At 37.4% G+C, this 25345-nt stretch overlaps 1 protein-coding gene across 1 annotated transcript in view; it reads left to right on the forward strand.

Moving 5' to 3' along the window:
• KCNB2 (potassium voltage-gated channel subfamily B member 2) overlaps positions 1–14595 on the forward strand; it is a 173899-nt gene extending 159304 nt beyond the window's left edge. Inside the window, exon 2 of the mRNA XM_051610662.1 lies at positions 12371–14595. Coding sequence (XP_051466622.1) covers positions 12371–14533 — 2163 coding nt within the window. The 3' untranslated portion in view covers positions 14534–14595. The remainder of the gene's footprint in view (positions 1–12370) is intronic.
• Positions 14596–25345: the final 10750 nt, after the last annotated feature.

The raw sequence follows: 25345 nt of genomic DNA on the forward strand, positions 1-25345 counted from the left end.
ACATGTAATCAGTGTGTAGCTAGAAGCAGCTGTAAATACCTCAAAGCCTTCATTCTGAGTCTTTATTGTAAATTTCCAGATGCTGGGAGTTAAAAGAAAAAAATATATATTATGAAATTGTCAGCTATGAAAGATACTTCCTGAGGCATAGCCAGAGTATAATGTATTTGTTCCAAGTTCAAGGGTTCTTTGAAGATGTATTTTATTGTCCATAACCTTGCTGCAAATACCTGTATTATAGCTGCTCATACCTGACAATTTTTTTTTCAGGTTTATTTCTTGTCTTAAGCTTGAGTGGGCTGTAGAAACTCTGCTGTACAGCAGCAGTAATGGAAAGCTCTAGGGTTTCTGTGCCCTAGCCATCAGTTTGACAATCAGAAAGATTTGACCAGTTTGCTTATTTTTTTGCAACTATTCAACACTGATTTCGCCTTCTACAATCAGCTACTCTTTGTCCATGCATTTGTGAAACAGCTGTGTCTAACAATAAGTCTTTTGAGGGTAAGGCCTGATACTTCCTTCTATTACTTCATGTTCTGCTTGGCTCCTAGGAATGGTTGCCCTCTGAGGAGGTGGAACTGATGACGCAGGGCTAATGACTCTTACGGACTGGCTGTCTGCACCTCTCATCACAGTGCATTTGGAGCACAAAGGTGGACTGAAAAGTAGTTCACCTACGGCTACACTTAACAGTAGGAAAACAGCTACAGCGTATGGAAGCGTGAACACGCAGGGAAACTCCGTAACACCTATTTGTCCTTGAGGCAGTGCTCCCTCCAGCTGGAAAAGTTCTGTTTCCAGCATAGATTTGGGTCTCAATGGCAAATAAAAGCCCCAACGTATCACTTTGGTTCATGTGGGCATAGGTATCCTCTAAACTAGGCAACATTTTTCTTTATTAACATAATATATTTACACAGTTTAACTACCATGAGACACAGACATAAATCCTAATGGTTTCTGTAGAGTTTATCTACCAAGGGAGCACCTGACTAGGATGGAACAACCTGAAAACAAAAAGCTCTGATGGACTTCCAGGTCTCAGTCTAGAGTTTTTTCTCTCTGAGGAGCTAGTCCAGGATCTCAAATATTCAGATAATACTTGGTAAATATTAAGATAATAATCTCAAATATTAAGCCAAAAAAAACAATAGAAACCTATTACATTCTTAGATAATTATTAAAATTCAAAAAGTTATAATTTTTGAAATTTTGCATCTTATACGTATTTTATACGTATATTAAAATAATTGAATTTTAATATAATTTCAAAACTGCTGATCTCTTCTGTCAATATTTTAGAATAACTATATATATGTATCCTATATGTTTCTCAAATGATGAGGAAAATACAACAGTCTGAATAGAATTACATCATATTTATATTTTCAGTTAGGTGTGAATGTTTCAAATAATCTACATTATTACTCTTGATAGCTAGAGATACAGAAATAATATTATCTTATACATTTATGAAGCAGAACAGGTCATTCATCTATTACAACTTGGAATTACCTGAGGCATTGTGTGGAAATCGAATACACCATACTGTTCTGTAAGATGCTTCGGAGAGCCTTCCCATGTCATAAAGAAAGCTGTACTAAAATTATTAATTTTTTAGATGTATGTCCATAGAATATCTCCAATTCCTCTTCTGTCCCCTTAAAATCCTATAGGGTATTTCCATAAGAAGTACTTTCAAAGTTGCTTAGCAGCCAGAGTTCTAAAAGTTCCCAGACACTTAGGTTGGTCAGAAATCAGCAAGGTATGCTAAGAGCATTAAGTCGGCATTTTTACATTCACTTACACTCATTCCATGGGAAATAAAGGGGTTTTTACTAAATATGTGTTGTGACAACAGGAATATTGTGTCCTTGTCAACAACTGCATGATAAGACAGAGACCTCTACTGGTTAAAATACGAAATAGGACAAATACCAACCATCTTTTGTGGAACCCTAGACTAAGGCTGGTCAGTCTTCCTTCCTTTGCTTCCTTACTCCACTGCTGAGGTCCAGGCCTGCTCTTCTTCACACAGACATCGTTCTTCCTTTGATGATCAGCACATTTCCAATAAAGCTTACAAAAATATTCAAACTCCACTTATGTACTCTGGTCACAGGCAACAGCAAATTTCCCTTTGATTTCCTGAGAAAAAAACCTGGGCGAGTGGCACAGGTAGACCACAAGCAAAGCCTAACAGACATTCATATGTGACTGGAAAAAAAAAACAGTCTTTTCTGTAGAGCAGTGAAGATTCAGCCCCCAGCCAATCCACAGTTTAGGAGAGAACATTCTTTCCTTGAACTCCTTATTGAGCACCTGCTCAAGTTATTTGTGCTATAAGCAGAACTACAGCCCTAAATTGGAAGGATCACATAATTTACAGGCATTTTCCTACCTAGTAGCTCACAGCAGCATGAGCAGTACCTTTTAATAATATTTTAATAATACATAATATATTTTGTGCATCAGATCTTTATGCAATTACAATTTGACTTTTCAAATTATGATGTGAGGACATTTATGTATTTGTTTGAAGAGCACTAGTATGCTGTGGGTGTGTTACAGAATACATTACACCTTAAAAAAGGCTTGAAATTGGAGTATTACAAGAGTACTGGAGTATTACAAGTTCCAAGAGTACTTCTGGAGGGAAATCTTACATAAGGAAAAGTTCCTAACCCAAATGCTGAATCTGAACTCTGTTGCTCAGCATCCAACCTGGCCAAAGAACTGTTCTCAATGTAATGTGTACCTTTGCAAATGTTGGCTGTGTAACCACAGCAGAAGGTAAAAATTCTAGCAGCATAGTTTTCAAAGTCTCTGGAGAAAACAGACATTCATACCACATGAAAGACAAGCTTGAAAAGGAGGGTAAGGAAGTCTACTCAAAATAGGTAGCTCTGTTTCCAGGTCCATCCCATCCTGTCTTGTCATGGTAGCCCTACCAACAGTGTGTTCCCATGGGTTAAAAAAAAAAAAGTCCAAAATAGAAGCACCCCAATAAAGGCTGGCCATCCTCTGCATGAGCTTTTGAAGAATCTGTCTCCATCTTTTCCTGAATGTTTGGAATTCTGGGAAGTGCTGAAGTTGAAAGATTAGAAGTTAATAATCACTTGATTAACTACCAGTAACAGCAATAAGCTCTGATTTTATTACCTGCTTACTTTAGCTGATAGGGTCGGGGTGTGCAGCTTGAATATTTATTGCACCTAGAGAAGCTCAGTGAATATGTGTCTAGTTTAAGCCTTCTGTAAAGTATCCTGTTTTCCACCAAGCTGTCTAATGCTCTGGAGTACCATTTTAGCTATCGGTGGCAAAAAACATCCTTCCTTATGTTAAGTCCATAGTCCCCATGGTTATGGGCATGGTCTTTAAAGCATGAAATGAGTTAAACTAATAAATCAATGTCTGCTGGAATTTGGTAGCATACTAAAACACAAGATGTGATATGAAAGGTTCATATATTTCTGTTGAAGCTATAGTTAATATTTTAAATGTCATAAATGCAAGTCTATGCAGTAATGAGAAAAAGTATCATCTCACATATATTTCCAGCAGAAGAATAAATTGGTTATGAGGGAAAAGGGAGAAAGTTAGTAAAAAAAGAAGACACTTCAGATATACAGGCCTTTACTAGAAGTTAAGAGATTTTTACTTAGGAAAAGAAATTTAACAACTATAATTGTATTGCAAAAGAGGAAACAACAGACTAGATTCAACAGACTGGATTCTCTTCCCTAACGATTTCTCTGATTCCAGAAGTGTGAGAAATATTGGCATAAGCTTTATAAAAGCCTATAGATTGATGTAGATGTTTTATACAGAGCTACAGTTCTGAAATATATATAGAAACTGACATGGAGCCAAGATAGAAAAAATATTTTTAAAGTATGAGTAACGATTCTGTCTGAATTTTGTGCCTGTTGTAATTTCAAATAAGGCTGAGTAGCAAATCTCTTTAAGAGATAAGAGCAGTCTTCAGGTGTAGGTCATCCCTACTCACTGTATAATATCACTAAAAGGCAGTCTCAGTCAATAATTAAAAAAAAAATGATAAAATGAGAATAGTTTAAACAAAAATCTTAATATGGTTGTCAGCAAATTAGACTCAAGCATACAGCCCTGGTTAATAACCTGATGTCTTAGCTGTAAACAAATGCCATTAAAACTACTTAGAAAACACAAACAGGAAGAACCAAGAAATTTAATTTCTAATTTCCACAGCATTTATTTTTGACATCAGTTGCATCCAGCTTTCTGTTTTAAGGTGAATTTTAATAGTGAAATCAGTAGCATTAGAATAAATCTATGCATCACGTGTTAATTTCCTCCATTGTATTTATTCAACAGCCTATACTAGAACTTCTCAAAAGTAAACTATTGGGATTTCCATTTGTCATTACTCCTCCTTGTGTAGCTCCACCATTATTTCCTAGGTATTTTTAATAACTTACTTAATGGCAAGCAGTAAAAAGAAATCTCTCACCTCCGGTGAGATTCCAGCCTACCTCAATGGCATTAGTGTTTGAGAAAAAAATATCGTCTCAGTACTGTCTTCATTTCGCCAATATTATCTTTATAAATGGTATCGTTTCCATAACTTCGTGTGTTTTAGGCGAGAGGGTCAGAGGGCTCTGCAGTGACTGCGGGTGCCCCAGGGCAGCGCACGTTCAGCACCGGGGCAGGGGACAGCTCCCGGCCCCACCCCCGCCACCCCGCCGGGTCCCGCCGCCCCCGCCGCGGGTCCCGCCGCCTCAGGGGGCCCCATTGCCCCCCAAACGGGATCGCACCCCCACCCCCGCTGCCTCCCATCACCCCTCTGGGTCCCACCGCCACGCCTCCTCTGCGTCTGACCGTCAGCCCAGCTGCTTGCTGGAAATAACCGCCTGGGTTTTGTTTTGGGGGGAGGAGGGGTGTTTGTTTGGGGTTTTTTTGAAAATGAAATTCCTGGCAATGAAGCCGATGTTTTTCACATGCAGGAACACAGAACAGATCTTGCATATGGTCTGCTATGCAAACGAGTTGGAAACTGCAAACTCTTTGTCCTGACTTAGATGGAAATTCTGAAGATTCTGGTACATTCAGCTAAGAAATAATACTCTACTTTCACTACCCAAAAATTAGACATCTAGTACAAAATACAACCTAAACATAAGAAACATGCCAGCTGTGATCATCAAAAGGTTTGGAAAACTTTTGCACGAGGACATGCAGGGACTTTAATAAAGACATCTCATTCATTTTTTATAAATGTAGCTGACTTTTCTTACATGAATGGACAAATTGTTTCATCAAAAAATAATATTTAGGGAGGTTAAAAAGCTCTGCAGACACAAAACAATATTATAAATAGAGCTCTTCACGTGACTCTTGAAGTTATTTTTTTGTGTGTTGATCTGTAATAGTGAGCTAAATCTCTTCCATTCTTAGATACCAAAGAAAGCTTCAGCTAAATGTACTTTTTATTTTCATTGTGATCTACATTACATTAAATTATTTAATTGATTAAACTACTTACACTACCATTGCAAGCAGGTACTAGCTCAATGCCTGTCACTAATATGACAGACAAATTCACAGACTTATCCAATTCCTAGTGAAAAAATAACAGCAATTCACTTATGCTGGCACTGGACATGCTGTTTTTTCTATATTATGTCCTACAGGGCAGTTTGCTATTTATCATTAAATAATTGATTTTTTGTCTCCAGCTGAAATAGCTTTTTGTGGTTGAACAAAAATATTATTAGGACAGACTCGATATGGATTTTAATCTGTTAATGAGCCCAAAGTACTGCTCATTAGCTTTGTGCTAAACAGTATTCAGAGTTGTCTCCATTGATGTTGAAATGAATACAAGTGCCTCTTCCCAAACTATGAAAACTGCCTTCATCTGTGATCACTTAAGCTCTCCCGTCTTTGCTAGTCTAACAGATATGTCCAGTATCATCCTCAACTTTTACTCATAAGTAATTACAGCAGTTTTCTCCAGGGCTGTGCTACAGAACCAGCTAATAGTTGCACCTGCAATCCATGGCCTATTACTTGTGCCTAGCACAATTTCTCTGGTCTCCAAGATTCCTGTCACCAATTTTTGGTCACAATATTCAGTAAATACATCCTGCAAATGTTAACAATGTTGTACTTAATTTTTACTACTGTGTAGCTAATGTGCCACGAGTGTTCTAACAGATTTTAATGGTCCCTGTGTTCACATTCCTGGAGGCAGTACACATTCCCAGGGGTCCCATTTTCCCATACTATCCACTGGAAGATTGCCTTATACCAAGCCACCTCCATCTTCAGCCATAAATGCTCAACCATCTCCCTGGGCAGCACATTTCAATGTCTGACAACCCTTTCAGTGAAAAAGCTCGTCCTAATGCCTAGTCTAAACCTCCCCCGGTGCAGCTTGAGGCCATTTCCTCTTGTTCTATCACCAGTTACATGTGAGAAGAGACCAGATCAGACCTCTTTACAACCTCCTGTCAGGTAGTTGTAGAGGGTGATGATGTCTCAGTGACAAAACGACTGTGCATTTCTTAGGCACCAGATAAGTAAAACACTAAGAGCTTAACCTTCACGTATGGAGGTTAACGTCAGGCTTACTGAATATCCCTAAAAGATCAATGAAGAACATTCAAATTGAGTCCTTAAAAATATTAATAATAATGATCTAGGAAAAAGTGGAAATGAAAGGTCAGAATTCTAAATAATGTCATCGAAGAAGGAGATCAAGTGTAGCAGGGAAAAGCTGTTCAGTGATTAAACAAGCTGCCAGAGCCATTATCAGATGTGTTCCTGAAAGGGCAACTGTGATAGAGCTGTAAGCTGAACTAAATTTATATTATTCTGTTAAATTATTCCCCTCTCCTCTATCTTATTTTTTCAAAAATTAAACACACTGTTCTATGTGGAGCCGTTAGACTGCAATCTGCAGGAGTCTGCAATCCGAGGTTATTCTAGAGAGGTAAAAAGAGATGAACAGTGTACTCTGAAGAGGTAGATGTGCATAAGCAGTGGCAATTTGGTAATGATGGTTTGCAGACTCAGTAAGATAACTACAAAGGATGCCGTAACTCCATCGTGTTCCAGTTTGGACCAAATCCAAGTAGGATTTGTCCCTGTTAGTCTCCTTTGTCATGTGTCCTGGCCAAGGACCCTATGTTAATAACGAGCATTAGGCAGTAAGGGCCATATCCTGTTATTGGTAGCAAAATGTCTTGCCTTTGCTGAACTTTTCAGTGAGGCCTGTTGAAACCTCAGATTCAAAGCAACAGACTTCTAAGTCTGCCAGACTGTCCATGGTGTGAGCTGTGACAGACCAGTATACAATTTAAGTGCAGAATTGCCAGCAAGAAGTTGTGAGCTGAACACAGTCCTCTCTGCAGAGCAGCACAATTAGAATCTTGGGCCAGAAGCAAGTGGTGATGCTTGTAACTGCAAGTCCCAGAGTCACAATAAAAGGAGACAATGAAAAGATCAGGGACAGACATGCTGTCTCATTATCTTGTTCTGCAGTGTCTAGCAAGGAACAGTGGTGGCAACAGCTGAAGGCAGTGCATGGTGTGGTCCTGATAAGTGCTTTTAAGAGCTGGTAAAATACCCTTGTACTTATCCAGTTTGTACAAACAGAAAAATGTGCTTCTCTTTTGCACTGCTGAAAGAAAGTAAAATAGACCCTTCCCCTAAATATCTGCAGGCTGATGTCCTGACTATTCTTGAAATTCCTCATTTAATAATGTGCATAGTTGGAAGGCTTGCTGATTTGTAGTGCTGTCTTTGCTGCTCCAATGATCATCTCATTAGGGTAGTCCCAGGTACCACGAACAGGACATGCACAGATTTAGGCAGATGTACAAGACAGTGCTCCTGCTGAACAAAAGTTTTTCTTCCATTTGGCTACAAGCTCAGTACCACAATCTGAAGACTGTTGCTAAAAAAGGATGCTGCTTATTTAAACTAATTTCCATAAACTTCACATCAAGCATCCAAAGGTGTCTTCCCCTTTCATGGGCTTACTCCCTCAGACAAATGAAAACCTCCATGATCTGACCTTCTGCTTCTGCCAATGTGGCTCTGAGTCGGTGGATTGTCTGGGCACAAGCTGGGAGCTCTGGACTACAGGCTAAGAACACTTTTATCTAAGATACACCATGGCCTGCCTATAGCACTTGGTAGCTCTCGGGTCTCTCTGAAGAACCTAGACCAACTCCAGCTATCTATCTGCCCAAACCTAGAACTAGGCACCTCTTTCCCAAGAGCAGATGCTTCTGAGTGCATATAGCCAAGTGCTAAAGAAACCTGATACAGTTCTCCAGAAACTGTTATCAGAAATCTGTCAAAAGCTGAACAATAACTACTTTTTCCTCATTTTTTCCTAAAGCCAGAGCTAAGGAGACTGCCAGTGCACTTTATTTGAAGATAGTATCATACATTTACATGATGAAAGAGAAGAATATGCAACAGTCTGATAAATTTCAGTGCCTATGGAAGATAGAGATTTGTAAAGTAGTAAGACTATATTGCTGCCTGTTATTGAAATGGTATAGATCCTACCCTAGATCCCACTCTGGAACATAAACTGAGGAAACAACATTGCTAATAGTTTTACCTGTTTACAGATTGAAACCTCTGTTAATCAAGTATACTGCAGTAGTGGCTCAACTGAACTTTCCCTGAGCAGCTATACTTGAATGTCAACTTTTTCTCTGCTTTATATAACAATGATACTGGTATGTCAGTTATGTCAAGAGCCTTTCACACACTGTCATTTGTTGCCAAACTGCAAGGAGCAATTTGAAGCCTATTCCATTACACCTTTCTTCTCTGTCTCAGTTTGTATGCTCATTCTGTGGAGGGATCCTCACAGTACTGGCAATAATGAATAATGAGATGAAAGCACAAGGGGGAAAAAAGCCATTTTTCAGTGGCAATTTGATACTAGGAAACCACTACATTTTCAGACTGCTATCAGTTCTTACCCCCACAAAAATCAGAAACAGTATTTGGAGCAGCCTGTAAGACTGTATAGTTAAATTCTGGAATGTTTTACTATTCATTGCATCCACAGCACGTTAGAAAGGAAATTAAATATGTCCATTATTTTAGAAGCATTTTGCAATTTATAAGGAAATATTTTTAAAGGGTTGGATTTTTTTATGTGGTTTTGTAGAACCATAGCTAAATGACATAAACTGCCAGAACCTCTCTTTTAAACTGAATATTGTTTATATTCTGAAATGCAGATTAAATATACTATGTCAAGGATTATATAGCTAGACGGTGGTCATGGATGGATTACTTGTAGTACACAAAATTTTCCAGGCATTTCAGTCCAGAATACAGTTCCAGAAACATGCCCAGAACACAGGAAGCTTTGCTGGTAAAGATTCAGTTAGCAGAGGCTTTATGTACTCTTCAGCATCAGCATAGCTAGCCAAGCAGATTGCTACAGGCCCTTCTTACAAACTCAGTGCTTTTGTTAATATAAGCTACATGTGATCTATGAGGATTTACCAGGGTTCTATAATCTGCAAAGTGTTCTTTACATAAACTCAGGATATGGAGGCCCTTTTTTTTCTTGTTCTTTTTCTCATAGGTGTTATTGTTCTTCCTAGTGATCCCCTGACATTCTTTTCCTAATGAGCTGTAAAATGTAGTCAATTGCAATAATTAAAACATACCATTTGTGGAATGATGCACAACTTTAATTACACAACAAGACAGACAAACAAAAGCTTGGGATTCTTCTTATTTGGAATAAACCAAAACACTTTCTTTTGCTGTAATCTTTTTCATCAAGAACAGACTCATGTTTGTAGATGATATGTATAAAACACTAACAATTCCAGGCCTGCTATTCTGTAGAGTTTATCCAAATAGGTGGCAGAGTCCAGGCTTGTGTGTTACCAAAGTCTGAATAGATGGCTGAAACAAATAGATAGGTGGTTGTTGTCATTAAAACACTGTGGGAGACAACTGAACAGGAAAGGTTTGTATTCAAGACCTATATAATGCACTCAGTTTTAGCACTGTCACACAGTGTCAGAAGGGGTGCTATACATTGACTGTCCTCTTTTCTAGGAACTTTTGTATGCTGGTGAATATTTAGGCATTAACTGAATTCCCTATGACAGACTGAAATGCCAATGTTTCCTAATTAAAACCAGTTTGATGTCAATCAGGCAGATATATTCTCATGATTTTATGTTTTAAGAACAATGCATATCAAGTAATTGTGTCCTTGATTGTACAGCTTTTCCCTACATTATTATTTACATTGTAATGCTGGCCCCAACAAGGAAGCAATCAGCTTGACAGAAATTGCAAGGTCAACAATTCAGATCTGTGCCATGTTTATTTGTTCTTTGAATTCTGAAAGCATAATTATGTTACTGAGTATGTTGGAGAACTCGAACATGCATTAGTTACCTCACAGTAATTTTAGTCAAGTGGAGAACCTAGTATACCTCATTTATGCTTCAAACTTTTTTCACAGTGAAATCTGATACATGCGACTTGCACAGTTTGAAAGGTACTTATTGCTCTATAGTTTGTGGCCTTTTGTCTACCTCTGTCCTAGCTGCAGGACCTCACAAATTTCATTATTCAGCCCTGCCTAGGTATGCAGTGTTATTGCCTTCATTCTTTACTAACACTGGTTTATTGTGTGGATGTTTTAAAGGGATGTATGACCCTTCTAAATAGCATAGATTAACCGAGGTATATTTTCTGTATGGGCTTTATGAAGGATGAAGCAGATGGTCTGCAACTCACTTGGCAGGAGAAATAAATTTTTCTTATTCCTCCTATAATTGTGGCCAAAAAAAAGGCAGAAGCAGCACTGGTAGGGACAGTCACAAATCTGTTTGGAACACTTCAAAATATGAAAGCTGCTCTGTACTCTCATAATCTGCAAAAGGCCGAAGAGAGCACCTAAGTACAAAATGACACTGAAGACGCACCCCCACACCATGAGCAATTTCAGTTTGTGCTTAGAAAGCTGAATTTGTGCTTAGTAACCACTAGATGAAGTAGGCTTACTGCTATCTTCCTCAAAGTTAGAGTGAGGTGGCCTTTCTTTCTCTGAAGGAGCTAGCATCACTGTGATCAATCTCTACCTATATACTCATCACACTTGCATTCTGCTTAGCTGCATTCCACTCTTCTTGGGTATTACAGCAATTTTGTCAGACTTAGTGTGTCCCTGGAAGTATACCAAACATTACCAAATTAACAGTACTATTTCTGAGAAATGAGAGCAAATGCTTTTATGAATGAGTTTAAACTGAATTTTAAAACACAAAACAATTTGGTTTAGCATTTCTAATAGAAACTTGGATTTACTTAGGACTTCTATTCAAAACAATATCATTTTTTTTCTAAGTAAATTGTTCGAATATTTTTTGCATCACTTTAACACTTTGCACACTATCCTAAAGCTGCCCAGATTCCTTTGAGTATGGATAACTAAACTTCATTCACTAGGTTGTCTGATAGATTGATTTCTTTTCTCGTAATACTGGTTCTGTAAATGAGAATGACCAGCTATCCAGGCAAAATGGAAAGCTATGAGGTACACAGGTGCCTGAACTTTACCAAAATGAATGAAAAAATATTTCAAAAAACCTATCTCCTGAGACAGAAATTGAAACATTATTTCTAGGAAGAATTCATCTACTTACACATTTTAATCATGATGAGAAACTGGGTTCACCTTCATACTACTGCTTACTTTTTAACATCTTTCTCTCAACCTAATTCAAGGTCAATAGCTTCAATTCTTGTAGCACCTGACATTTGTCTAGACATGACAATTCAACAGGACTATGCTGAACAATGCTTTTTGTTTATTCTTGACAGACTTTTGGCTCATGATTTAACCCATGGGTAGAAAGGTGTGCACTATGTAGTACTAAATTGACAGTATACACATGGTAGTTCCCAATCCACACTGTGTAAAGTTTTAGATAATTACATTTAATGCATAAAATCAATGAAGTTGTGCACTTAGAAGGAACTTTATATCCTTCACTTGGTATCTTACAATAATAAATACCACCTCCCATTGTAACTGAAAAATGTTAAGAACAGTCATGACTTGCTTTCTGAAATTAATTGGCTTACTGCATGCAGTAAAAGCATCAGGTTTTGACCACATCTAAAATGATGCTAATGTTTTTCGCTGTGCAAAAATCAAAACATGAAAATAAAAGAAAATAAAGAATGCAGCATCACCCAAAGCAGCTTCCACTGATCTGAGTTTATTTGACATAAGCACATCTGAAAGGATTTAAGCACAAGCCCTGAAAAAATACACTTGTATCAGTCTAACCAAAGCATTGTTTATTTTGTTTTACAGATTTTGGCCATTGTGTCCATTCTGTTCATCGTACTGTCCACTATTGCTTTGTCTCTTAACACACTGCCAGAGCTTCAAGAAATAGATGAATTTGGGCAGCCAAATGACAACCCTCAGCTAGCACATGTTGAAGCTGTCTGTATTGCTTGGTTTACCATGGAGTACCTTTTGCGTTTTCTGTCCTCACCAAATAAGTGGAAGTTCTTCAAAGGCCCATTAAATGTCATTGACTTACTGGCTATTTTGCCATACTATGTCACCATTTTCCTCACGGAGTCCAATAAAAGTGTCCTGCAGTTCCAAAACGTCAGACGTGTGGTTCAGATATTCCGTATTATGAGGATCCTAAGGATTCTTAAGCTTGCCAGGCATTCAACAGGCCTTCAGTCTTTAGGTTTTACGCTCAGGCGGAGCTACAATGAATTGGGCTTGTTGATACTATTTTTAGCCATGGGAATAATGATATTTTCAAGTCTTGTATTCTTTGCTGAAAAGGATGAGGATGCTACAAAATTTACCAGTATCCCTGCATCGTTCTGGTGGGCAACAATCACTATGACTACTGTAGGATACGGTGACATTTATCCTAAGACGTTATTAGGTAAAATAGTTGGAGGACTTTGCTGTATTGCTGGAGTGCTGGTCATAGCCTTGCCCATACCAATTATTGTGAACAATTTCTCAGAGTTTTATAAGGAGCAGAAAAGACAGGAGAAGGCAATTAAGAGACGAGAAGCACTCGAGAGAGCTAAAAGAAATGGCAGTATTGTCTCCATGAACCTGAAAGATGCCTTTGCTCGCAGTATGGAAATGATAGATGTAGCAGTAGATTCAGGTAAGCCTGGAGAAACAGCAAATCCAAAGCAGACACCTGATGACAACCACCTGTCCCCAAGCCGGTGGAAATGGGCCCGAAGAACAATGTCTGAAACAAGCTCAAACAAGTCTTATGAGAACAAATACCAAGAAGTTAGTCAACAAGATTCCCACGAGCAATTAAACAACGCTGCAGCATCCTCCAGCCCGCAACACCTCAGTGCCCAAAAACTGGAGATGTTGTATAATGAAATTACTAAAACTCAGTCTCAGCCTAATCTTAATGCTGGCTACCAAGATGAATCAGCAAAGCCACCTATGTATGAAGAAGAAATAGAAATGGAAGAAGTTACAGGTCAGAGAGATCCGTTGCAAACCGGACCTATGGACTTCATAACAGATATGAGAAGCACATCCAGTATCGACAGTTTTGCCAGCTGTGCAACTGACTTCACGGAAACAGAGAGGTCTCCCCTTTCTCTGTTTCCTGGCTCTCACTTGCAAATGAGGTTTCCAGCTGATGCTGTTAACCTGGGAGACAACCAAAGAGTAAGGAGTTCTCAGTTTATACCGTCCACAAAAGACAGAATGTTTTCTCCAGCTGATGTCACCTTTGACTATAATCCAATTGACAGAGCTGTGACCAGTGACGGCAGTGGACCCCAAACTGTGTTGCATGGTCATCTGCATATAGACAATGCCATGGAAAGCCCCAGAAGTTCCCTGAAAGGTGGAAACTCATTAAAATCTAGATCCCTTAAAGTTAATTTTAAAGACAATAAAGGTGGTGCTCCACAAACCCCACCAAGCACAGCAAGGCCACTGCCAGTAACGGCAGGAGCAGACATCACACAGGCCACCCCTCAGCACATCAGCACCATCCTCCTAGAAGAAAATTCACCCCAGGGTGAACGACCTTTACTTGGTGCTCACGCATCAGCACTTTGTCAGGGACCTGTTAAAAAATCTTCCCCTCTTTTTCCCAAAGAAAAAATTTTCAGTTTCCCTGCAAAAGAGAGGAGGAGCTTCACTGAAATAGACACTGGAGAAGAAGAAGAGTTTATGGAGCTACATGGTATAAAACATGAAAAACAACAGGATATGAAGACAAATTGCTGTGGGGATAAAGACAGTGATGGCAACCATTTAACAGAGGAGCCACAGATCAGCTCTTCACCCAAAAGCATGAGCCACAACTGCACCCAAGACATTTACCATGCTGTGGGTGAGGTGAAGAAAGACAATAACCAAGAAGCTCACAAAATGGAAAACCATTTATTCGCTCCAGAAATTCATTCAAGTCCAGGAGAAACTGGTTACTGTCCCACACGCGAAACTAGCATGTGATTAATGACAAAAGCAATAAAAATACCTTTTCTTAACACATGGTTAGTAATGCCTATGAACTAAAACATGGAAAGCCTCAACAAAGAAGTGCATAAAAAGTTATTTTTGCATGGCATGAAGAGTTGTTTAGTTTAAATACCATTTTAATTAAAAAAAAAAAAGACTGCTTTTTGTAACAAACTGAAAAAAAAAAAAAGGTGTGGGGGGAATGACTCAAGAACAGTGAATAAAATAAAGAGCTCTGTTAGGAGCCAGTGTTCTGCAACATCTGACATTTTTGATCCTTTCACTTATGATTGTAGACAGATTTGGAACTCTTAACTTTTTTTGTTTTCTTGGTTACAATGAATTTTAGAATTTGCACATGAAAGGATGAAATGTCAATGCATGCATTCATAAAGATGTGAAACAAGGTGCTTTGGGCTTGCAAAATGCATATATTTGTAAATAGTTTGGGGTTGGGGGAAAGCTACTGTTAACAAGGATTTATGGAAAAAGCATTTCCTGGGACACAGGTACTTCCTTCACAGCGTGCTGCCTGGAGGTTTTGTACAGACTTATGTTGCAAAATTGCAACTTCTACTTAAAGCATCTCAAGTATCTTGCTTTCTGTTAAAAAGCTCATTAATATATCTGTTAATTAAGGACTACAGTATTTTAGTTTATCTGTGCTGTAAATCATGATAGGTTTTTTTCATTTGCATAACTTTACTTATTGCATTTGTCAGTTTAATTAATGATCCTGTGAGGAAAAGCAAAGAGTTAATGACCAGAACTTGAAGTATTTGATTTTTTTGTAGAAAAATGCCAACATTTCATAACTCAGAAGAAATAAATTCCATTTCAAATTTTTTTTAAAAGACGTTATTTCTGTGGCAATAAATAGTGCCAAATGGCTATACAGACATATCCAAAAGTCCTCAATCTCTTAGAATATTTATTTTACCTTGGTATTAAAAAATACTACCCACATTCTTTTTTTTTCCTTTGTCGTAACAATATTTGCTTTAACCTGATCTTTGAGCTCTCTTTTTCTTTACATGCAGTGCCCATACTTCAATAATGGCAACATTGTTGAAGCCATCATGTTGCAATGACAGAAGAGACAAGCTTTGTAGGGGGAGGTAGCATCTTTTATTGTTCCAAATCATATAGCTGGAAAAAACAGGCTTCAAGTACTTTTGACTTGCCCCAGGTCTTCCATTCCCCATAGCCTGCCTGTGATTTTCAATTCAATCATTTGGACCCACAGAAGAAACCAACGGACTCACCAGCTTTGTCTCAACCCATACTCCCAGGGCTGTTCCAAATGTGGAGTATAGGCTTTCCCCTACGCTGAAACAAAGGGAAATGTCAAACGTTCCGTTGACAACTGCCAAAGCATCTTTGGTTTCTCTGACATTCTCCAGCTTCATAGAAGAAAGATGCTGCACCAAGGCCTTCATTGCAAATACCCATCTAACCACTGTCTGAAATAAGCTATTAATTTCTTATCCAGGCCAAATAGCTTCCTATGCTATAAGAAAGCCTATAGATTACTTTCATTCCTTAAATAAAAAAAATTATTCAGTTTGTTAATCCTAATCATCAGCAAAAGTATGGCACTACACAGGCGTGTCCTACAAAATGTGTTTGGTGTTTTTTAGAAAAACAGAATACAGGGGGGTTTTGATATCCGATTTCTGCTGAAATTGGATACTCCCTTACAACAGTTTATAAGAACAGCCTTGCAGCTAATAGCCAGACGGTCCAGCAGTTTAAAGTCTGAGGAGATGTTTAGAAACTCTAGCATCAGTTCCTTGCTGTTCGACGGGCTTGTTGCCTGAGATTGGGCCTCTCACTTCCCCATGCCCAGAAGGGAGCAAATGCTTCTTCCAGGTCAGTGCTGTAAGAGCAAATGCTGCAAAGAACATGAGACAGCAAGAATGAAAGCCTTAAAGGCACTTAAGACCCACCAAGATGTGGTTTTTAACAGCAAGTTTCTACTCATAGTGGATGTAAGTTAATTTTTTTTTATGTGTCATTTTCTGTCACTTAAATGAGTGAAAATCAGGCACCTCATGCATTTAATATAAAAGAGCAATTATTTATGTTGCAATATTGCCCTCTGCTTGAAATCACTGGGCCGATGCCACAGACCTCACTCAGGCCTGGCCCGTGGAAAAGAGGCAAGTTTGAAAGCTCCAAAATATGGATTCTGGTGTCCGGACTAAATAGTGAGCACAGCACAATCCTTTAGCTAAAAAAAAAAAAAAAAGAGAAAATTAAAAAAAAAAAATGTTTTCTACATTTCCATAGGTTTTCTGATTTCCAAAAAGATAAATATAAGGTATCTCTTCAGTCATTTGAAAAACTGGGAATATAATGTTATCTTTTCCAAATAATGTCTGGTCATTAATTCTCAAAATAAAAATGAAGTTTTCTGTCCTTAATTGCAGTTGACTGCAACTTTTTGCTGCATTCAGTTCTACCAGTTTCTATGACATTCTGCGTAACATTTTCCAATCATGTTGAGTCTCACTGTTCCAAAATTCTTGAGTGTTTTATAGTCAGTAATTTTCTATTTTTATTTTTATTTTCTTCCTAGACATTTTCAGTGACTAAAACTAAATGCCAGTCAATTTTTACATGCCTAAAGTGTTGGTCTGTATTTTTGATGTGCAGTTTTATGAAATGACATGGACCTGTTTGATCTGCTTTTACATTCTAAAGAACTAATGAAGACCAAATTAAATCCAGATGAGATCTGATCTCATGCTGTGGATCCACAGAAAAATCCCATTCAAGATAATGATGATGTTCTGGCAAGACTGAGGTCTGTGTTGTGTTCCTACCATGTGCTTTTTCTCCCAGGTGACCCTTACACTTTGGAAAAGCCCCCTCAGATCTGAGCCATGTGGTGGAAAGAGAGGAGTCCAGCCTCCTGATAGGGAGTGTATTGCAGGAGCAGAGGTCTGAGTTCTTAAGCTCTCCTGAGCTAAACTGCAAATCTGATTCTGCCCTAGTAAAATCACTAAAAACTCAGTAGTGGTAAAGCCAAAGCCTTGGTCCCTGTGCAGAAGAACTTCTCCTGAAACCAATGGGAGTCTGATAAAAAACAGGACTGACTGAAATATACACGAGGATGACAACAGTCTTTGTTGATGGAAATCAACAGGAGCTTTAACTATATAAATTAGATGAGAAAACTAGGCCCTTATTGACTGCTGTGTTTTAAATGTTTTCAGAGAAGCACATTTATTTTGAAATTGTATAACCAAAGGAAATGCAATTCTCTTTATTAACAGATGCTGTATTTTTTAAAATCTTGGAAGCAAAATGATCAAGCTTTAGAAGTTATTTTAGTGTAATTTCATTATATACCCTTGACTATACTGAATATTATTTCCAGAAGCACAGGTTTAGACATATGTTTTTTTCAATCTCGACTGCATGCACAGGATCTGCTCCTGAATACCCAGCTCATGTATAATTCCTGATGAAAACCTTTGTTTGAGCAGTTGCAGGACTGGACCTGGCCATCATTCCAATACAGCAGGTGTAAGAAGTACAGTCCAGAATCACTTCATTCATCATGAATTGCTATGTAGCAAATTATGCAAAATTACCTGAGTATATTTTTCTGTTTTTGTAAAACTTTGAAGCCATTTCAGAGATATTACCCATTCACCACAGTAAGGGGAGGGTTGTTTCTGAGTTCCGGAGTCATTCTCCAACAGTTGTGGAATTTTAAAACAACTTAAGGAGTCTTAAGATGAAGGTACTCTCCTGTGCACCTGAAAGGGGTCTGACTTGTCATATCACTGGAAAATGAAGATTGTTCAGGGAGATAGCTTTGCAATCAATATATTTTTTATATTTTATACTAGCTGCAGAATCCTGAATCAAAGTTTTAATTCCTTTTCAATGATGAAACCAAATGTGCACACTTAAAAGATACTCACAGAGCAATCAGAATGATTTTTGAGCAAATAGTCACACTAATCCAAGTCTAGGGGGGGGGAGGAATAATATATCGCACAAACTGCAAAGTTCATAAAGGAAAGTTGTTTACAGGGGAAGCATAAAAGTGTAAAGAATGTAGTTTGGTGTAGGAAGTTATTGCACTAAAGAATTTATATAAAATACATTTTTTTAAACAAAACACAAAAGGCCTTTTAATTCTTCATTGTATAGAACATAGGAGCCTCTGTGGTAATACAGAGGGATCTAATGCACTGTGTCCTGACTTCAAAATTGGTCTCAAAATTCGAACATTAGTGATGTTAGAGAGGTGATATCTGATCTAACTCTAGAGCAACTGACTTGAAGAACTTTTTAGCACAATATTTTGTAACTGAAAGTGTGTACAAAACCTGTATTTTTGCCTGTAACATACGTAAATCAAAATTAATATTGACTTCTTGAGCCTTTTCCTAACATGTAACACTGGGCAACATCTTTTTATTTCTTGAAAAGCAAGTAGGCCTCTTCCTCTACATGTAGGCTGAGCTTCTGTTTCCTTAGATGTATTTGAAACAAGGTTTACCTTGAAATTATTTAACTCCTTCAACCTCAACTCTGAACTAGAGTCCAAGTTGTCTTTTTCAAGCCCTACTGCAAATAGTCAGCCTGGTAAAAATGTCCAGGGCCTACCTGACTGGTTTGATTTTTTCAATAATATAATTTTCTAATAATTTGGATAGCAAATAAAGTTTAACATTTTGATCATGCAAAAAATATTTTAAAAGAAAAAAAAGCAAGAAATATGTTTTTTTTAAGTAGCCAGCACAGATCAAGGAAGAAATGCAAATACAGCACAAGAGGAAGAAAGGCAGAAAACTCCAAGTAAATAAGGCATGTTTTAATATAGTATATAAACATGAGCTCTAATAAAACATATAGAAAATAGTCCTCATTCACACTTAATTAGGTAAAATTGCAAGTAGCAAAGAAATTTATTCCAGATTTTATTCCCCAACAGGTCTCTACTGAGGTTTTCAGTGATGTTATTCTCCATTTGCCCGCTACATGAACATCTGATCTGTAATTGTTTCTTTCAGAAAACTTTCCTGAAAAAGAAGATACTGTGTGTTATTATCTTTGTTGATCTTCGGATCTCTTCCCATTGTCCTCCAAACACCAGGCTCCTCTTCTTTTTGGGAACAGTTGGGAACAAACAAGATGATAGGTGTATCTTGTTTATCAGGAAAGCATTTTGGTAGTCTGGTGCAAATAGCCAGATGGGCACTATTGCGTTTGAACCAAGGAGCAAGAAGAACCAACCGATTGTCATTTCTCTCTGTCATTGTTGCATCACTATCACCTCACAGCTTCACGTTTGTAGTTTTAAAATGCTCTGATTCTCCCAGTGCCCCCCTCAACCTGCAAGCTGTTTCAATGCATTTGACTGCATCCTTCACAGCTACTCTGTCAGTTTCTTTAATGAAGAAAGGTTAGGTGACTGGCAGTAGAGACAAAATTGTTTGCATTGTGTGACTGTTTCTTGTTCAGTAATCACACACCATGTGACATTCGCAGGTGGAGTAACATACTTGTCTTTGTATATGTCCTGTTGCAGGTTTAAAGAATTTTTTTCAATGTTGTGTTATAATAATTAAGAAATATTAGCCTTTAGTGCAATGGAGATTCCTTCCAATACAACAGTGTTACCTTATAGTCCTATATTATTATTGATTGCTATTTAATTTTCTTTTATGACACCTACCACAGATCCAGATGGATCCCATTGTAGAACAAGGAAGTAGCTCACAAATATTATTGCTCTTTTAAATTAAAAGTAGATAAAGAACATGCTATTAGCTAACATTTAATTCAAAAAGAAAATATTATCCTAACTGTACTTATGAACCAAACAGAATGGTGACATGTCATTACCTTAGACATTGACTGTAGTTCTGTGGTTAATGTAAACCCTGAATCTAAGAGTGGTTGGGGTAATTAATTTCATTAGGTTAAATTTTTACTTCAAATCAGTATTTAAATATGTATTTAACATCAGTAGGAGTAATGTACACTTCTAAATCTGGAAGTCTATGGCTATGTTTACACTAGCAGCTTAGTGGAAATCAGGAAAGCTCTCTTGACGTGAATCTCTCAGGTATCCCCACTTCTCATGCTTTGGTTCACATCACAGAGCAGTCCTGGATCACAAAAACTGGATTACTTTTCCATGAAGCTGAACCAGAAAACAACTTCTATGTGGGCACCTCCTGTGCTGCAACCAGTACAAATCATTCAGGTTTTGGTACCAGATTACAGCTGGTTGAAAATACTACCCCTGATACACAGCATGAATCATCAGCAGAAACGGATTTCCTCAACAAATCTGCTTTGTGTCATGCTACTTGCTAATGTAGACATAGACTATCGTTACTACAGTTATTAACTCCAGTCCATGTAGTCTTGTCTAAATCCCTTACTCAAAAATATTCACCATTGTCATCAGTGGTATTTCATAAAAACAGCAATATATAGCCACAGATTAAATTGTCCCCAGCGTATCCTCCAACTTAACCCAGGTGGAATCATCTAAACAGTAAATTATTTATAACCACTGGATAGCTGTGGTTTGCAGTTTGGACACACTCTTAAATGCTGCATATTTCTATAGTCAATTTACTCTAAAGTTGGTGTTACATTCAATTAAGACAGCCCTACATTGACTCTCACTCCAAAATCATTAAATCAGTGAAATGATTAAACTGACTGCAAGTAACTCTATTTAACTTAACTCTTAGTTTATCCTGGGATGAATAAAAGCAAATGGCTGTGCAAATGGCTAAGCACTGGGGGAGGACCAGAAGCCCAGCTTGTGTATTTTGTGCTGATCTACCATGTCTAGGTTATCTTTCCATTTGGATCATCAGTTGAATTTATTTAAATTAGGGGGGTTATTAGGGTTTTGACTGTGTGCTCAGTTGCTCTGATGACTAGGACATAGCCTGTAAAAGGCAATGCAAGAAACATAAAGTCTATTTTTTATCTTAATTATTTTTAACAATTGGAAGGTGAAGGACATATGTCTTGCACTAATATTTTTGCTCTTAAGTTTTGCTCAGATAGCATCTCTCAGAGGAGGTTCAGAATATGAAACATTTATGCCTGTTCTTGAAGTCCTTAAGCAGAAAGCCAGTGGGAATTCTGCCTATATAAAGCTGAAGGATGGAGCAATATATTATAGCTTTAGGCAAAAGGAAGAGTTTCTAACAGATATTACAAAATGGGAAAAAAAAAAAACAAACAACACTGTTGGGGACAATCATGGGTACTTCTGCTAGGATGCAGAGTTCTGGATTTATACCTCTAAATTTTCAAAGTTATGCAGAGTTTACCTATGTAAGTCTTTCAAAAGTCAAAGGAGCCATGCTCATAAGCTGAAACATGGAGGGATTAGTGTATAAAGAACCTGAGAGCTGAATACATAGCCTATTGCTTTAAGATCACTGTAAATATCAACTAAAAATATGTACTAATTCATGTTTATAAGTTATTACTGTGTTAGTTTCATAGATACAGTAGCATGACTAATATTAGTTTTATTGAGTTAAATGAACTTTACTTTTTATTCCTCTGTGAATGCTCTGAATGCTGCAAACAAAAAAAGCACAACAGTATTTTTTCAAGTTCTCTTGCCGCGATAGCAGTGATTACACTATTGTTCAATTTTACAGAATTAGCAACATTTCATCATAAAATCCTATATTAACAACATATCTTTCTTTAAAATAACTGTCACTAGGAGATAAAAGCATATGTGATAAGTCTTGTCTAACCTCATTCATCTGCCTTTACAAAATGCCCCAGACATTTTGTGGGACAATATGCTGCTTTTGCTTCATGCATTGTTTGTATTTGGGGTTGAGGCAGGGGAATAATAGGGCATTTTGCACTGGTAATTGCATCAAACATGCTTTTTTCCATTATTATTGTATTTGTTAGAAACATTTCGGTTTAATTTCTTTTTGTAGATAAGACTGTTCGACAATAGCTTTATCTTTTCAGCTAACCATCTGATTCCATTAGATTAATAAATTCTCACATTTAGTGGTACTTGTATCAATGTCTCCATATCAGCTGCATTTTAACTTCATTAAAAAGGAAATGTGATTATTATTTTTGTCATACTAGATTTTGCTGATCAACTAAATATTTCTGCACCAATCTACATATTAATATGCATGTTCTAGTCTGTACAGTTGTTCAACATCAAAATATCTGTTTAATTTATGTCAAATGTCTGTAAAATAAATGCATTGTTCTCCATTTCAGTCTGATAGAATAAGCAGGATAGTAAATAAATGTGTAAATGAATCATCCGTGTCTCATTTCAGTTCTCTGCATGAAACCACTTTGCATTCAACATTGCATTTATACCAAAACAATAATCCATAGTGTCTTTAGATTTCATTACTTGACAATATTATACAGGGATCTCTGGCAGACAATGTGTACAGAAATAAATCATTTGGCTATGCAAATAAAGTCAGAATCCATTATTTTTTTTTAAATAAAATACAGTGCTTCTAAGCCTTTTTATTTTCATCTCTCTTCAGCATTACTGCTAATTACTACTTGCACTGTCATTAGAGACAAGACCTCAAATGGTTTTACAAGGGTGAGTAAACATTACTGCCTGGAGGATGGATTGCAGAAGCATGGAAAGATTTAGCAGCATTTTTTGGATAGTCAAGCCTAGGTACCCCAGCCTACTATTCAGAGGTGGTAAATAAACCAACCTCTGGTTCAACTTAGCTTGGACCCCAGCAGATTTCTGCCTAAAGTGGACCAATTTTTTATACCCCAAAAACTGGGAGAGAAAGAGTAAGTTGTACTGGGAATTATTTTTTTCCTCCAAAATGAGTTATTGAAATAACTGATTTTTTAATTATTTTTTTTTACAGGCAAAGTTTCACTGCAAATGCCATTATAATAGTGCATCTCTACCATTTCAAAAGTGGGGAATATTATTTCTTCAAAATAGAATGCTAGGTTTTAAATGTATACATCTGAACAGTACTACAATTGAATAAAAATCGTAGGAGGACCAAACTGAGCCCTTTGGTGAGGAGCATGCTGATTATAGTTATTATTAGAGATCTCAGAGACATGCTTTAGTTCCACAACCCCATTGTACTATACATACCTCAAGACACAGTTCATTGCACTGCAGAACTTCTCCCCTTTCAGCTTTTAATCTAAGGATTTCTTTTCTGAATATGTAGTACTGTACATAAATCTAAATTTGTTCCATCTTCTGTTCTACCTCAAACACATTCCCAACTCTTTTTTGCTTAAAAGCAAACCCCATGTCTTTCACATTGCTTCTCCCAATCTCTTTTTCTTGGCATTGATCTGAGTAATTGCATTTGAAAGAAAGGATTTTCAGCTTTAGATATTGTTCAATTACCAATTAGTCTGCAGCCCACACATCTACCCATGGTACCCAAAAATATCTTCCCAAACAGCAGTTCTAGGTGCATGCATATTCCAGCTGCCCCATAGTTCCACCCTGCAGCAAGACCCGGGCTTGTGAGAGCCCTCTGACCCTCCAGATTTTGGCTGCACATAAAGGACATCAAGCCACACCGGAGAAACTGAGTAGGAGCAGAATACACCACTCTAGTTCAGATACAACTAAGTAGCTTCAGTTTTGCCATAAGATTATGAGATCTTTCTGTTCTAACTATTTCATCTTTTTTTCCATCTCTTCCTCTCCCTCTATTCTTTCTTGTGGAGCTCATGGAAAAAAAAAAAAAAAAAAAAAAAATCTAGCACCCTAGCATCTTATCCCAACACAGCAACCTAAAAAAAGGAATGTACTTGATGCTATCAAGAAAATAAAAATGCAGAAAATCTGCACTATTTTATTGGTGCAATCTGACCTGCAGCTGAACACAAATGCAGCTAGAAAGCAGGCAAACTATTTTATGCAAAGCTGCAAATGTGAAATGTGGTCAGGATTAGGTCCTAAAGAAAGAAATATTGCTGGCAGACCAGGAACAAAGCAGGTCACAGGGATCATATTGCCAAAGTACTAAGATGCCAGTAGGTTAACATAAAAGTATGCTCCTCTAATCTATTCAGAGGAAAACTTCAAGCATTTCTAATATAAATATTAGGAAAAAAAAATTAAATAGTCAGGATATCATTTTGTTAATATACTGTATAGGCTTAAGTAATGTTTTTGCTGACTCTCTGAATGAAATATTCATTGAGTGTGGAAAAACCTAAATCAGAAGTTGAGTAAAAATTGTTCAGGCCTTTTTCTAGTCTCTAGAAACCCATGTCCATTATTCTATCTTGTAAAAAAAATAGATATTGGGGCAGGGCAGCAGGGGATGGGGGTGCTGATGGTACTGAATTAGACTATATTGTATTATGTAGTGGGTTGGGTGGTTTTTTAAAAGTTTCAGGGTACCTCACAGACCATGGGCCACAGACCTCAATTGCCTGCATAAGAAAATGATGAAAGTGTCTACAAAAAATCCTTACTTATCTGTGTTGACACCAAGCCAATTTCCAGGCACTGGTTTTCTGGAAAGAGTCTGCATACTTAACTCTGAACTGTGGCCTTCTCCAAATTAATTATCAACTTTTGATGGATATATTCAAATACAGTTGTTAATAAAGCTGACTCATTTTTACATTGTCAGCCCACTTTTTTTACACTTTCCCCCAGTAAAATAACTCAAATTACCTTTCAAATAGCACTGTTAGTACTTAAGTTTTCAAACACTGAAGTACCAGCAGACCTGATCTATGGGTGCCAGAGAATCCACAGCTGAAATTACCTTCATATATAGGCACTGA

The sequence above is a fragment of the Apus apus genome, chromosome 2 (genome assembly GCF_020740795.1).
Source record: "Apus apus isolate bApuApu2 chromosome 2, bApuApu2.pri.cur, whole genome shotgun sequence".
In the NCBI taxonomy this organism is placed as follows: Eukaryota; Metazoa; Chordata; class Aves; order Apodiformes; family Apodidae; genus Apus; species Apus apus.